The sequence below is a fragment of the Rutilus rutilus genome (genome assembly GCF_951802725.1).
Source record: "Rutilus rutilus genome assembly, chromosome: 3".
NCBI lineage: Eukaryota > Metazoa > Chordata > Actinopteri > Cypriniformes > Leuciscidae > Rutilus > Rutilus rutilus.
The window spans coordinates 21122166-21138432 of record NC_140211.1 but is presented as its reverse complement, the minus strand read 5'-3'; the positions used below and the strand labels follow the sequence as shown (position 1 = coordinate 21138432).

The 16267-nt window shown below is 38.0% G+C and overlaps 1 protein-coding gene across 2 annotated transcripts in view; it reads left to right on the top strand.

The window, feature by feature from the left end:
• adam10a (ADAM metallopeptidase domain 10a) overlaps window positions 1–16267 on the top strand; it is a 68976-nt gene that overhangs the window by 50368 nt on the left and 2341 nt on the right. Inside the window, exons 5-15 of one of the 2 annotated variants that reach the window (XM_084405700.1) lie at window positions 3742–3842; window positions 4065–4223; window positions 4315–4407; window positions 5093–5276; window positions 8260–8423; window positions 12945–13128; window positions 13429–13579; window positions 14154–14337; window positions 14669–14777; window positions 14890–15110; window positions 15263–15389. In XM_084405700.1, coding sequence (XP_084261826.1) covers window positions 3742–3842; window positions 4065–4223; window positions 4315–4407; window positions 5093–5276; window positions 8260–8423; window positions 12945–13128; window positions 13429–13579; window positions 14154–14337; window positions 14669–14777; window positions 14890–15110; window positions 15263–15389 — 1677 coding nt within the window. The remainder of the gene's footprint in view (window positions 1–3741; window positions 3843–4064; window positions 4224–4314; window positions 4408–5092; window positions 5277–8259; window positions 8424–12944; window positions 13129–13428; window positions 13580–14153; window positions 14338–14668; window positions 14778–14889; window positions 15111–15262; window positions 15390–16267) is intronic. The other variant, XM_084405699.1, reaches the window with a different exon arrangement.

The window sequence follows — 16267 nt, the reverse complement described above, 5'->3', positions numbered from 1 at the left end:
GTTGTTAATACTGAAACTGTATTGCCACTTGAAGCATGGCACAACCTGTCACAACCACAGTTGGATTTAGGGGCTGTTTACATGAAACCGTTTTCAACTCAAAACGTAAAACTTTTTTATGCGTTTTGGCCGTTCGTTTACACGACAACAGCGTGCATGAAAACGCAAACTTTTGAAAACGGGTTTCAAAGTGCAAGTTTTTTAAAACGGTCTCCGTGTAAACAACAAAATGTGAATCTCTGAAAATGATGACGTCATGCGTATCACGTGTTCAATCTATAGTGTTTCATCGCCATCTAATGACCTGGCAGCAGAATACAGCGTTTTTAGTCGTTTTCGTGGATCCCTGTGAATGGGGGTCAGTTTGACAATGGTGTCGTCTGTATGCGAAAAACTCCAAGGAAAAACTTCTGTTTTAAGCATATCGTTGTCGTGTAAACGTACCCTTAGTCTTGTGTTTCTGAGTGGTTGTTTGTCAGTTTTATTTGTGTTGTTTTTTGCTGTTCATTACTCAGAACAAATGCGTCAGTACATGAATAATTTTCACTCGAACAGTCCGCATTTTTTTTTTATTGTGTTCACTTTCTTAAGAGTAAAAAATGAATCTGGGATTTCAGCTAAAAGCTTGCCATGCTTCCATTTCAATTACTTTGACAAGTCAGAGACTTTTCTCATCTCAGAAGACAGATTTCTATTCTCTCCTCGAGACACTTGTCATTTTCTTTTGCACTCGTTTCCTCTAGACAGATGTCTCTCTTGTTCTGCCCAACAGAGATTTGCATTTGAATGGGGTTGTGAGGGGTATTGTCCCTGTGTGGGACAATAAAAAGCTCATAGAGAAGAAATTGAGTTTTTGTGATCAGAGGTCAGATTGTCCAAGACACATGCAACCACATACATATTCTGTAGTCCTCCATGCCCTCACATTAAAGAGCACATTTTGATGATTCATTGTCTGTAAATGCCATCATTATTCCACCACAGCCACTTCCTGCATGAAGAAAACTTTGCTAAAGTTCTCCCAGGAGAGTGATAGATGTTTTTAGTTGAGCTGTCTCACATCGAAAAGCTCAGTATCTTCACGCTTCCTGTACACCTTTTGGCCTGTGACCCGTCCAGGCACGGATAGGCTAATGCAGCAATTCCACTCAACCAGAAGTTTCATCAAGATGTCATGCACGTGATGCTGAATTGTAAAGATTATTATTAAGAGAGTAGCTCATGTGGGATCCTCAGTGTCTATGTGTGGTTATTGTTCTCTGTGGAGTTCTCATAGATGCTCTGCTGTCTCATTTGACCAACTCTCTTTTTTCACTGAGAGTTTCTGTCTGCCTGTCCTGGAACTGAGAAACCATCAGAATAAACCTGTCATGGGTAATTAGACTGGTGTGTGTAAGAGCTGCACACATGTGCACTGCTTATGATCTATTTTGTTATTTTTACCATTTCTTTACAGTCTGTTCTTATCTAATCTGTGAGTTGTGTAGATACTGGACTGGTCATCAGTCTTCGGTCAATGACAAGCTGATATTTGTCAGAATGACACCCATGCCAAATATTAGGGCAGTGACTATTCCTTGTTGTACTGACAGCATTTTACATTTTGATATGAATATGATTAATATCCAAAGGTGCTCAACATACTGGTCACATCATCATCAAAAATTTCTGTTACAGAATGCTCCAAATATTTGATAAAAGAATCTGAATTTAAGTCATCTTTTATTTCAAGTACGGTAACAGACACATGAGTCCGTTGGTCAGATTGTGTTAGTTGAACTGTGTGCATACGTGTGTGTGTGTGTGTGTGTGTGTGTGTGTGTGTGTACTTGCCATATTATTATTATTATTATTATTATTATTATTATTATTATTATTATTTATATATATTAATTATATATAAATATTTTTTTATATAGTTTTCTGTTAGGATTAGGATCTATAAAAAACAATAGCTATCTAAATGGGGATGCTCCATAGACATTCTGTTAGAGTGTGTGTGGTCCTTGTAAACCCTACGTTATGGGAACCAAATGTCCTCATAAAGATGGTAATACCATGTTAATACCAAAACATTATTTGGTCCCCATTAGGAAAACGGCTTATAAATAATACAGAATGATTTGAGAATTTGAAAATGTAAAAATGCAGAACGTTTTCTGTGTTGAGTAGGTTTAGGGGACAGAATATACAGTTTGTACAGTTTAAAAATCCCTGTCCCCATAAAACATGAAAACCGTGTGTCAGTCAGTCAGTCAGTCAGTCAGATAGATCACTATGGTTGAGTAACATGCCAGCAGGAGGGAAGCAAATGCTTTTCCATAATGGATGCTGGCAGGATTTCAATATATACTTTCCATTAAAAATATTAAATATCTATAGAAGACACTTGATTATACTCTAATTTTCATTTCTGCTTATGTTTGGTTATTGCAAGCAGTGAACCAAAATCAAGTAGTCCAGAATCAACTTTGTCAAAAATAATTCTTACCTTTCACACTTGCTGTTTTAAATTTAATGTTTTTATTATTTTTAATTATAATATTATTATTCAACAATAATAATAATAATAATAAAATATTATTTTCAGATATTTGGTAATGAATTAACAATGGATTTGTTGAGATGATTTATATATGGTTTTCATTCTTATGGTTTTCATTCTTATGTATACTACTGTTCCAAAGATTGAGGTCAGTAAGTTTTTGTTTCTTACAAATTAATAATTTTATGCATTAAATTAATAAGAAATACCAGTAAAGAATCCTATGACAGTTTCTTATGCTCTTATGCTCATTTATTTGATCAAAAATACAGTAAAATCTGTAATATTGTGAAATATTATTATAATATAAAATGTTAAAATGGTTTTCTATTTTAATATATTTTCAGGAGCCTTTACTCCAGTGTCACATGATCCTTCAGAAATCATTCTAATATGCTGATTTGCTGCTCAAGAAACATTCCCTTTTATAAGTTAAAAATAGTTGTACTGATTAATATTTTTGTTGGAACGTGTCTGTGTATGTATGTGTATATGTGTATATGTATGCGTGTATATGTATGTGTGTGTATATATGTGTGTGTGTGTGTGTGTGTGTGTGTGTGTGTGTGTGTGTGTGTGTGTGTATATATATATATATATACATACATACATATACACACGTTCCAACAAAAATATTAATCAGTACAACTGAATATATATATATATATATATATATATATATATATATATATATATATATATATATCTATATATATATATATCAAATGTAGCCATCAAGAAGTGAAAGAAAGAAGTAAAGAAACTGTCAGTGCTGTAAATAGTAACCAGTGCAGTTGATATAAGATTTTATGCTCTGCAGCCACAAAAGGCAGAGACCTCAATATAAGTAACACTGTGCTTTTCCCATTACAATAACAGGAATCCTTAGGTGTAGTGTGTGATAGTACTTTGTGCAGTTTCTTCGCTGAGAAGCTTCCCTCAGGATAAATATCTAGTTTTGACTCAGTGTCTTTTCAGTTATGTATCATATGTTGAATATTGAGGTTTGAAATGGATAAAAATGTATGAAAAGGAAAATTAAGTCTGGATAAAAGGGTATTAATGAAATGAATAGTTCAGTGAAGTAATGGTTAAGTGCAGCAGGCTGCTTAATTAGAGACTGGACATGCTAACAATATAGTTTTAGCATTGTGTTGCATTAGTTTTCAAGCAACTCTTGAATTTTCTCCTCCCAGATTACCCTCACAAGTATGGATCAGAAGGTGGCTGTGCAGATCACTCTGTATTTGAGAGGATGAAGAAATACCAGGCATCTGCAGTGGAGGAGCCCACCCAGGTCAGCTCCAACAGCCCTTTATACAGCTCAGCTGAACACCACTGATCTGGAACATTTCTCTTTCCCATGATTCTGAAGATTAGATTTCAATTTGACCTGGCCAGAATACACCAGAGAAAGATTAAATTCTGATTTGAAATAAATGATTCAATATATCTATGTACCCAAAAATGTCTTGTCTTCTTAGTTAAATTCTTATGTGTCCTGCTGTTTTCTCTGCAGCAGACAAACCTCGTTATTGATGAAGAGATGGCTGATGGGCCGGTGATCCTGAGGAAACGTCGTGCAGCACAGCCAGAGAAAAATACCTGTCAGCTCTTCATCCAGACAGATCACCTCTTTTTCAAATACTATGGCACCAGGGAGGCTGTGATCGCACAGGTACACCTTAAGCACAGATGTCTTTATGGCAAGTGGTGTCTGCTGTGTTTTATATTGCACATTTATAGGGTTGTTCTTTTGGGTTATGCAGATTTCCAGTCATGTGAAGGCCATTGACTCCATCTATCAAAGCACGGATTTTCAGGGCATCCGCAATATCAGCTTCATGGTGAAGAGAATCAAGGTTAGTGTGTTTCTCTCTTCACTGTTATCTTTTTTTTTTTTTTTTAGATTTTTAGATGTGGTGCACTCTATTATGTGAATGTCATTTCCTATTGGAACTGTAATTTGGATTGAGACATTTTTGTAGTTATTGTAAGAATGTCAAGCCCAGTCCTTGACATATTTAATCTAATATGAACTTTAAACAGGATATATTTATTATTATCCATCATGATTACCTGGTTAGAATACAACTTACATCTTGACCGACTGGCTCAAGATGTTACAGTTGTATAGAGGGGTTACAGATCTCACTCAGTATTGACCAGATGTCAATAAAAGCTTGTCAGCCCAAATACTGCAGCTCTTCGAAGACTTGCAAAGTTCTCCTTTTAGTCCCAGGCTACTGCTCTACAATTGACTCTTTGGCTGCTTAAGGGGCCGTTCACACAGAATGTGTTTAAAAACTGTTATGGACAAAAGTGGGTGTTTTGAGGCACAAAAGCAAACATTAATTTGACAGTGTTTTGACGCAGCATTCTTATATAACCATAAACCATCTAACATGGTTACATAGAAAAACAAAAAAAGAGAAACACTGAAGGAGACACAAAGGAGGACACAAAATGTTACATCCATCCTGGATCTCATGTAGATTGTACCCATCTGTTGTATTAAACTGAAGTCTGTTTGTGTTTCTGTTTTAGATCAACACTACCAATGATGACAAGGATCACACCAACCCTTTCCGATTTGCCAACATCGGTGTTGAGAAATTTCTAGAGCTGAACTCGGAGCAGAATCACGATGACTACTGCCTAGCCTATGTCTTCACAGATAGAGACTTTGATGATGGAGTCCTGGGTCTGGCCTGGGTCGGGGCTCCTTCAGGTATGATCGGAGATGCACGTACAGGGTCTCCCTGATTTATAACCCGAGAGGTTTTCTGTGTGTGTGAGTGGCCTAGTGTCTGCTAATCTGAAATAAATCAGCATGCATGCATGTCGAGAGACGAGGCAAGGCTGAAGAATCAGACATGATGTTGATGTGGGACTGGCTATGTTGTCTCCATTAACAGCATGACGATAAAATTATCAGTGAAAGTCCTCACACTGTGTGTGTGTGTGTCTGTGTGTACACATGTTTACTTTGCTATACTTTGGGGGTCTAATTGTCCCCAGAATTAGCTAAAGGTGTCCTTTTAGGGCTGGGGTTAGGATCAGTCCGTAGTAATTATATTTGGATTAATATAGACACAGTACAAGTCTAAAATATGCCTTTATTTAGTTTGACTCTGTAAGGGGTTTACAGTTTAGGACCCAAGGACCAGATGTTTGAAAGAAGACCCGGAGTCAGAATTATAAAAAATTGAAGAAAAGTTTTACTGAAGATAGTTTGCAGTTTCATCAGCAGAAGTCAGCTTCAAGACTCACACAGGAGTTCGTAGGCCGCCCCGCTTACAGTTACAAAGATCACAGCAGTTATACCATTTCCAAGGTCTAAGCTACGTCATTGCTTCCAGGTCACAGATTTGGGTTTCTGGGTGCCAGCATGTCTCGAACAACAACTCAGTCAATCTCCAACAATGCCAGTGGTTCCTTAACCTGTAACCAAAAAGACTAACACACACACCGACACACATCTTTTCCAAGGTTGGATTTGGCCAGGCTCTAACTATAAACAGGAGTCTCGTCTCAAAACATCAAGATAACAAGTTCTTTCTCAAGAAGAGCTACATTTTAGTCTAACTGGAAAGTATAGGCTTTAACTGACAAATGGTCCCTTAAACTATAGACTTCAATGAACCCTATGTGTTTTAACATGTTGACACAAAACATTTCCCTATTTTATTTCTTGAAGCCGGGTTAAATGAGAAAGCAATGTTACTGCATTCAAATATCAAATACTGACATGAAAGAATACATGAAAAGAACATTTCAGTAATCACACTGGTAACTTCTATAACAAAGTAAAATCTCCAGAGAAGTCATTCAACTCATGTGATATTTAGAAGGAAAAATATTGATTAATACCTTGATGATAATCACTCATTACATATACATTGAAGCAGCAGTGGATTCCAATCCACCCCCTTCAACTCAATGCCATTTAAACACAATAATTTTGATCAGACTTTACTGTGCCAAGTTTTTTATTTTACTTAATTTTTTTAGTAGGTATCTAAAGTGCATTATTCTCAAGATAAAGAGGCATTGAAACAAGGGCAGAGCGGCATCCAAGCTTTGCATACAGAATAGGTCCATAAAGCTAAACACAATTTCCCTTTAAGCTCTGCTTGATGAAAACCCTATTAGTGTTTTTCACATATTTGCCTTTCTTTAACACAGACATGCACACCTTGAAAGTGAGAGATTCTTTTCATCACCTTTTATGTGTGTTTGTTTCTATTAATGTATTCATGTTGCTAGGGAAGTGTGCATCTCTCTCACCTTTTCACTCTGAGGACTCTTTCACTCTTTTTGCCTGCTTCACAGACACTCACTAATAGACAAATACACAGCTTGTTGCATAAACACATAGTTTCTGGTTAATTTATATATAAAAAGGTTTGTATTGATTTTTGTTGTCTTTTTTAAATGATTCAATGTCTTGAAGACTTATTAAAATGCGTAACCTCACGATACAGATGTTTTTACGCATAAAACTAGCTCATATCTACATAATTAATTTTAAAATATCCCAGAGAATAACAATGTAATATAAGGTCTGTAATTCAACAAAAAGGGAGAATGAAGTCTTTAATTGAGTCTTTGCACTTAAAGTAACAAGCTTTCTACATTAACACTATAATGCTGTTTTTGTGGGGAAGCACACACATAAACACTCTCATATACTCACACAAATCCTGTCAATCAATACAGGTAAATTAGCATTGTTAAAGTCTACTGCTTTGATCCCACCCAGCAATTACTAACAATAAACTAACCAATCAGCGAACATGTTTGTGTGCATGTGTGTTTTTATCGTAATGCAGGGAACATAACAGAACATTTATTCACACACGCTTACGGTTTGATGCTGTTTTGTGCTAATAATGTATTTTTATAGCTGTATTTGTTTAGCAAATGCAGTCATTAAAAACGGCTTGAGATGCTAAATTTCAAATATGTGACTCTTGGGATAAAGATTCTCAATGTGAGATGTGTAGCCCACCTAGCACGTGAATTCCTACACTTCACTACTTCAGCCAGTACACTTTTTCTTTAGTCAAATTTAAACAGAAGGTGTGTGGGAGTACTGCCACAAAACATTTTTACAGGTATTAGTGTTGTAAAGGCAGAGTGCCACGTCTTTGCCTTCTGTCTGTGTATACGCTACGCTGGTCATTTGTATTCAGCTCGGTGTTGACTGATTAATCAAGTTTGAACACCAAACAATATTTTGCTAACATTTCCCCTCATCTTCCATTGTTTAAGCCAGTGTCGCTAAGCCAGGATGGTTGCGAAACTCAAACAAACAGAGCAGCAGGTTGACAGAGCCACAGTATTTATACTATAGCTGTAATATAGCTAGCTTGCTCTGCACATTAAATTAGGATAGAAGTTTGACTTTGAATAATTAACACTTTAATTACATTCACTTGAACGTCTGCGGGTCTTGGGATGCTTGTATAAATGTATTTGTAAATCTATTATTTCATGTTTATGAGTAGAGCAATATTGTATACAATATTGTTTTGTTTTTTAATGGCTCTTTTAATTCCTTAATGAATTCACTACTTAAGGATGAGGAGGATACTGATATCATCATTTATCATAATTTTTATAAATATTTTATCTTTTTATTTATTTATTTAATTTATCACTTCATTTAAATTTTATTTCATTAATGCCTCTCTTATGTGTGGTTTCAGGCAGCTCTGGTGGGATCTGTGAGAAGAATAAACAGTACTCTGATGGGAAGAAGAAGTCTCTGAACACCGGCATCATCACAGTGCAAAACTACGCTTCACATGTTCCCCCTAAAGTCTCCCACATCACCTTCGCTCATGAGGTCGGACATAACTTCGGCTCTCCGGTGAGTCCTTCTCACTACATGTGCAGTATCCTAGACAGATAAGCAGTAAGTAAGTGAGTAAGTAAAATTTATTTATACAGCGTCTTTCACAGACACAGTGGGTCACAAGGCGCTTTACAATAGACAATAAAACATAATAAAACACTTTGAAATCAATTGAAACAGATAAAATTAACAACATCTACAACATAGATCACCCAAAGGCTAACTTAAACAAGTGAGTCTTCACTTGTCTCTTAAAATTGTCCACATTCTCAGCAAACCTAATACTGATCGGTAAAGCATTCCATAGACGAGGTGCGATAGCGGCAAAAGCTCTATCCCCACCTGTCTTTAGGCGAGTACGTGGCGTAGCTAGCAGATTTTGATTATTAGATCTGAGGGACCGGAGAGGTGTATGAAAATGAATTAAATCCGCAAGATAAGAAGGGGCCTGGCCATATAAGGCTCGATATGTTATGGTGAGAATTTTGAATTGGATCCTGTAAGTTACAGGAAGCCAATGAAGGGAGCAGAGTATTGGGGTGATGTGGGTGCGCCTATTTGATCGGGTAAGTAACCTAGCAGCTGAATTTTGAATGGATTGTAGTCGATGAAGAACAGATTTGTTGAGTGAAGAAAAAAGTGAGTTACAGTAATCAATACGGGATGAAATAAAAGCATGAATGAGCATCTCCAGTTCCGACTGAGAAACCACAGACCTCAATTTACTAATATTAAGTAAATGAAAAAAACAAGATTTGGTCAAAGATTTAATGTGGGTTTCAAAAGATAAGGATTTATCAAATATAATCCCAAGGTTCCTTAAACTAGGCCGCACAGCAGATGCCAAAGGTCCAATGTCCCGTATAATCAGAGGTATAGCGTTGTCTGGTGCTACAATTAAAACCTCAGTCTTATCTGGATTCAGCTGCAAAAAACTTTCGGCCATCCAGCTGTTAATGACATCTATACAATCTAAAAGCCTCGAAAGTTTGAATGACTCATTTCGCCGGAAGGTAAAGTGAAGCTGAATGTCATCTGCGTAAAAATGATAGGAAATGTTAAAATCTCGTATGATCTGACCCAGAGGCAACAAGTATAAAATAAACAATATCGGGCCCAACACAGAACCCTGTGGAACACCACAAAGCAGGGGTGACGAGGCAGATTTAAAATCACCAATAGATACGTCAAAACTTCTATCTGTAAGATATGAGCTAAACCAATCTAGGGCCACTCCTGACACGCCGACCCACTCGCGCAATCTCATAATCATAATATTGTGATCCACAGTATCAAAGGCAGAACTCAGATCCAAAAGTACCAACACTGAACATAGGCCTGCATCCGATGCCACTTGAAGGTCGTTATTAACTCTCACTAAAGCGGTCTCAGTCGAGTGTCTCTTCCTAAAACCTGACTGAAATTTGTCATACAATTCCAAGTTCTCTAATACAGCAGTAAGTTGATTAGCAACAACTTTCTCAAGAATTTTGGACAGCAATGGCAACTTTGAAATTGGCCGATAGTTCTTCAAAACTGCTGGATCTAAATTAGGCTTTTTTATTATAGGATGAATAGTGGCATGTTTAAAATAAGACGGAACACAGCCTGTGGCCAGTGAACAATTGATAATATCTACTATACTAGTACCAATTGCAGGGAGTGCTTTTAAGAATAATGAAGATGGTATAATATCTTGTGGACAGGAGGATATATTCATTTTATTAATCAAATTTAGCAAATCAGGAAGAGTGATTGGTTTAAAAGACTCAGTGGTAATAGGCCTAGCTGAACGAATACCATCGACAATAAAGTGTGGTCCATGCAGAATATTTAATCTAATAGACTGCACCTTATCAATAAAAAAGGACATCAGTCTATCACAATCATTTTGAGGATCTATTGTTGTCACAGCTGCTGGGGGTGATACAATATTATGTATGGTATCAAATAATATCTTAGGGTTACGCTTAGAGGAGGAAATTAGATTAGAAAAATAGGCAGCCCTGCATTTCGCAACTAAATCGTTAAAATCCTGCATAAGTTCCTTAAGAAACAGGCGGTGCACTTCAAGCCCGGTTGATTTCCACAGGCGTTCGATGGTACGGCACCTCCTCCTGAAACAACGCACATCTTCCGTCATCCAAGGCGTGGTGTTACAGATGGGTTTAGTTTTTATCTTTAAAGGGGCCACTTCATCCAAGACGGAAGAGCAGACATTATTAAAAGATTGCATTAAGAGCTCAACATCATTTTTACAACCCATCAAATTAAAATCACAGTCAAATCGAGAGCTAAATTGCTCAACAGTTGTTTGCGTAATAATGCGTGATTTTATCAGACGATTCTGACAAGGCGGGTCTGCAATAGTAGAAAGATTAAAAAAGATGCACTTATGGTCACTAATCGACATATCTTCACAACATAATGCATCAACATCCAAACCTAAAGTAAAAACCAGGTCTAATGTATGACCACCAGTATGTGTGGGTCCATGAACATGCTGCTTTAGATTATGTGAATCCGTAATACTAAGAAACTCTTTTGCAGCATGATTATCAGCAACTTCAGTGTGAAAATTAAAATCCCCAACCATTAATAATTTTTCAAAATTAATAACGGATGACATGAAGTCCGTAAACTCTGTTAAGAACTGCCCAGCAGGACCAGGCGGACGATAAATGAGGATGCAGTAGAACGGCTTTATCCGACCAACTCTCGTGATTTGAAGTTCAAAAGAGGAAAAAGTTTCCACGCTCACCAGTTGACAGTGGTAGCTATCTCTCCATACCATGGCAAGACCTCCACCGCGGCCAGAAAGACGAGGGGATCCAATATACGAGCAGCCAACAGGACACAGCTCATTTAAATGAATAAATTCCGCGTTGCGTTGCCAAGTTTCTGTAAGTAATAGAAAGTCCAGATTTTGCCTTACAATCAGATCATTCAAAATGTGCGCCTTATTCGTGACAGAACGGGCATTTAACAAGCACACATTCACAGAAGAAATGACTGAGTCTTCAGAAATGGCAGATGATGTGCACTTGATAGTCCTAAGCGCAGACAGTCCACGACGGGCCCGGCCAAGGTGGGGGGGAGGTGGGTGTCTCTTCAGCAATCCACCGGACGCATCTGGAAACACTGGCCGCAAATAGGATGCTCTTTCGGGGATCCAAGGCCAGGCAAAGCCCGGTTGGTAGAAAAGTAAAGGATTACAATCCACAAGCAGGCAGTCCGTCCGGTTGACAGCAAGGGAGTATTTCCATAAGCAGCGATTCTTGACCTGGAAACCTGCTCTGGTCCCTCGCCTCCTCCGTTTCCCACGCTTCTTGGGCAGGTGCGCTGACTTTCTTCTCCCGTCGCAGTGCAGCGTGAGATTGTGACCAGGTATGTACAAACGAACACAGGGTGGTAATGGTGGTAGATCATCGATACCCATAAAACCGGTCATTTCAACTCTAATTCGCATTAGCAATTGCCGATCGTAAACCAAGGTTGCTGATACATTTGTGGACAGGAATAGTGGCATTAAAAGGCATATTAAAATAAGTGTCTGAGACGCGGCAAAGCCAAACACAGGCGCCATCGTCACTTCCTTCCTCCCCAAGTGACAACACACCCCCAGTAGACAACACACCTCAGCTGAAACCCTTATGAACAAATTCATCTTATCCTCTGATGCTTTAAGAGTTTAGCACACATTGCAGTACTGCCTTTGAGGTCTTTAAACTGTCAGCTTGATCTAGCCAGACTTTTAAAATATCCTGACCTAGTTTTTGCTCAGTCCTCTGTAACTTGTTTCAGTTTAAAAGCAATTGCCAAGAACTGGCCAATGGCCCACTGAAAAATAGTGTTGGATTTACAGTCTAGTTTTGTATACATTTAGTTTTTATCACACTCAACGGTTTTTACAGAGAATGTGAGGGATATATCCCACCAATGTGCACTGCAGTATCTACCTGAATGAAGCAATAGAAACTATCCCTGCTGGGAAAAATCTTAAACCAGCTTAAGCTGGTTTTTACTCTTAACTGTGACAGCCTAGCTAAACATCAGCAAGGCCAGCCTTGGAAACCAATCAGACCAGCTGAAGACTAGATTGGCCAGGCTCCTTAAACCAGCTTTATGCTGATTTAAGTGGGTTTTCAGCATGATTAGGATGCCAACCTGTGTACATGGGAATATTAGAACGTCAAATTCAAAATTTTCAGGTAGCACCCTGAGATTTTTAATGACCACAGAGAACCAAGACCTTATTTCAGCATCTTTTCACAGTATTGTGTCCCATCCCTATCCCCATCATGTTGCAATAGACCTGGACAGATTGCAGGGTGAGCACCCCCTGCTGGCCGTAGTAACGCTTCCAAAAGCAACCTTAGTATTTCTTGTTCATTCTGGTACTGAGCAGGTTTCCAATTCCAACCCTTCTTAGCTTCAGTGGTAAACCAGGCAAGCACTGCAGGGATAGTGAATATTCCAAGTGTGTTTGTATGCTTGTTGCTGATTTATACTTGCCTTTCTTTCTCTGTCTTCCAGCATGACTCAGGAAGTGATTGCACTCCAGGAGAAGCTAAGACTCAGGACCAGAAAGAAAGAGGCAACTACATCATGTATGCCAGAGCCACATCAGGAGACAAGTTCAACAACAACAAGTTCTCCATCTGCAGCATTCGCAACATCAGCCAGGTGCTGGATAAGAAGAGATTCTCCTGCTTTGTCGGTGAGATTTTATCCTCCAACAAGAAAATGGCTCATGATAGTGGTTTAAGGCTCAGGGCTGGTAACCAGGAGCGATTGCTACAGATATTACTGCGATGGACTCAATTGAGGCACTTAACCTGAGATTGCTCCAGGACGATTGTCACTTGTAATGAGCTCATGGCGATGTTCTGTAGCAACGTTGCATCAAAGTTGCAAAAAACTAATTCCACCAGTCCTAATCATGCAGCAATGATAAAACAATAGACTTTAAATGTTTCTGTCTCCCTTTCTCTTTTTCTTTCTGTCTGTTCTTTTCCAGAATCTGGACAGCCCATCTGTGGTAATGGAATGGTTGAGGCTAATGAACAGTGTGACTGTGGCTATAGTGATCAGTGCAAGGACACCTGCTGCTATAATGCCAATGAGAAAGATGAGCTGAAGTGTAGACTGAAGCCAACTGCTCTATGCAGGTGTGTAAGAACCTTAACAGTCTTCTATAACCAGTGTTATTCTTATTTTAAACTAAAACTATTACAAATAGTTTTTTGTTAATTGAAATAAAGCTGAAATATAAATATTCGATGAAAAAATTTACATGCTGAAATGAACAAGTACTAAAATTACTAAACCTCAAACTGAAATAAAAAAATAAAGCTAAATATAAATATAACCAATGACAAAACAAAATTACTATAACTTAAACTAAAATTAAAATGAAACCTAAAAAGCTAATTCATAATATTAATACATACTATAATAGTATATAAATGATACTAAAATAACACTGGCTTTAACATCATAACATATGTTCATTAGAATCGTATATCCTTATCCTTTTGCTTAACAGAAGTTCTATACACTTTAGTTTATCTAAAATGTATTTTTTGCAATACCATAACCTCTAGTCTTAACTTGCATTACATAACACCAGAGGTTAAGATTGCATTACCTATACCGTATCATTAGCAGTATTTTGTTATTAAGTTAACACATTTTTCATTAAATGCAATAAAGTATTAATTTTTCTAAACTTTTCTCTCGCAGTCCCAGTCAGGGTCCATGCTGCACAAAAGAGTGTACCTTTAAGAGCAAAGATGTGAATTGTAGGGAAGAATCTGAGTGTGCTCTTAAGGGCATGTGCAATGGAAACACCGCCCAATGCCCCACTTCAACGCCTAAAGAAAACTTGACATCCTGCCACACAAATACCCAAGTCTGCATTAATGGGGTAGGTGCTGCATCATGGCCTGTGTGCTCGTTTTGCACAGTGCCTATTGAATGTTTTCACCCCCTTGGACTTTAATGTTTTGTTGTTACAGCACTGAATCACTGTCAATGCTGTGAAAAGATGTCAAAGTGAAAACAGATTTTGAAATACAATTTGACCAATTAAAGAATATGTTTATGTTAGCACAAATGAAATCCTGTGTTTCAGTGCTAATACACATGAAAACTTCCAAGCATTTAATATTTCTTACAGTCTCTATATGTGTGCATTTGTGTGTGTAATGTGCGTATTTGTTTTGAGGACATTTTGTCAGAATTTCTTCCTCTTTTAGGGTTGCTCTGGCTCTATCTGTCAGAGGCATCATCTAGAAGTTTGCACTTGTGTCACTGAGGAGGGGAAAGATGAGACAGAGCTGTGTCATGTGTGCTGTATGGAGAAGGGTGAGAAATGCATGCCATCACTGACAGCTTTCTCAAAAATGCAGTCCAGACCCCAGCGATCTTTAATTAACATTAAAGTAATTGCACATATTCTCTCTTTTTGTCTTTGTAGGTCAGCCCAACACTTGCAGCAGCACTAGCTCAGAGAGATGGGCTAAGTTCTTTGATAAAAAAGTCATCACGTTGCAGCCTGGCTCTCCTTGTAATGACTTCAGAGGATACTGTGATGTCTTTATGAGGTGTAGGCTGGTGGATGCTGATGGCCCTCTGGCAAGGCTTAAGAAGGCCATCTTTAACCCTGAGCTTTACACGAGCATTGCACAGTGGATAGTGGCAAGTGTCTCAAATATGTAATCCCTAAATAATGGTTCCCTGCATTTGTTGTGGGTTTAATCGCTATAAACGGCATAAGAAGTGATATTTTCGCTGACCAGTATTATTTGTCTCTTTCAGTATTAATCTCATGTTGAATATTTGTGTTTCAGGAGCACTGGTGGGCGGTTCTCTTAATGGGCATTGCTCTCATCATGCTGATGGCTGGATTTATCAAGATCTGCAGTGTGCACACACCTAGCAGCAACCCTAAATTACCCCCACCCAAACCACTGCCAGGTAACATACCCTAAATGACCACTTTCTAAATCACCGCCATATACTCCAAATTACCTCGGACTTTCCCCTACTAAACCACAACCAGGAATATGTCCCAGATGGCCACAAACTACAGCCATTCACCAATTCCCATTTCATGCACATCGGTGGATGGAGTGATGATCTGTGTATAAGAGGGTTATAACTCAAAATCTGTATGTGTGGTCAACCAGATCAAATACAGGATTGTGCATGAAAGGGTCAGAACATCTTTCACAGATTGTTTCACTCTTTTAAAATGCCCCTATTAAGCTTTTTCGGATATTACTTTTCATATAGCTGTTTGCAGAGTTTCAAAGATCAAAGTGCGGGATAAATGGAGTTATTGTCTCCCCAAAAGAAAGAACAGATTCTGAACTGCCTGAAAAGAGTCATCAGTAATTACAGTCTTTCTTCCTTCTTGAACTCATGTAGGTTTGTAACAAATTTGCATTATTCCAGACTGTGGTCTTCTTTGGCTGCTTGCGAATAACGTCTACTTTGACCCATAGCATAAAACACTAAGTACACTTTGAGCTTTAATCCAGACTACAACCTTAAAAGATCACACAAACAAACAAAACCCCCACGTCCAATCTTTAATAGAAAAACTACTCAAATGAACGATTTAAAGTACATAATTATTGCAGACTTGTGTTTAAAGATCAGTATAAAAAGACAAATAACTCCAAATATTTTTACTCTACCCCAGTCAGAAAAACACATTTAAGGTTTGTTATAGTAGTAGACTATATAGTGGTAGAGGCGACATTCGGCCAGGTCATATCACCTGTGTTTAGGAATTCCAAAATCCCAGTTTAACCCCTGTACGTAGGGTGATTAATAATGCCTTTGTGTGT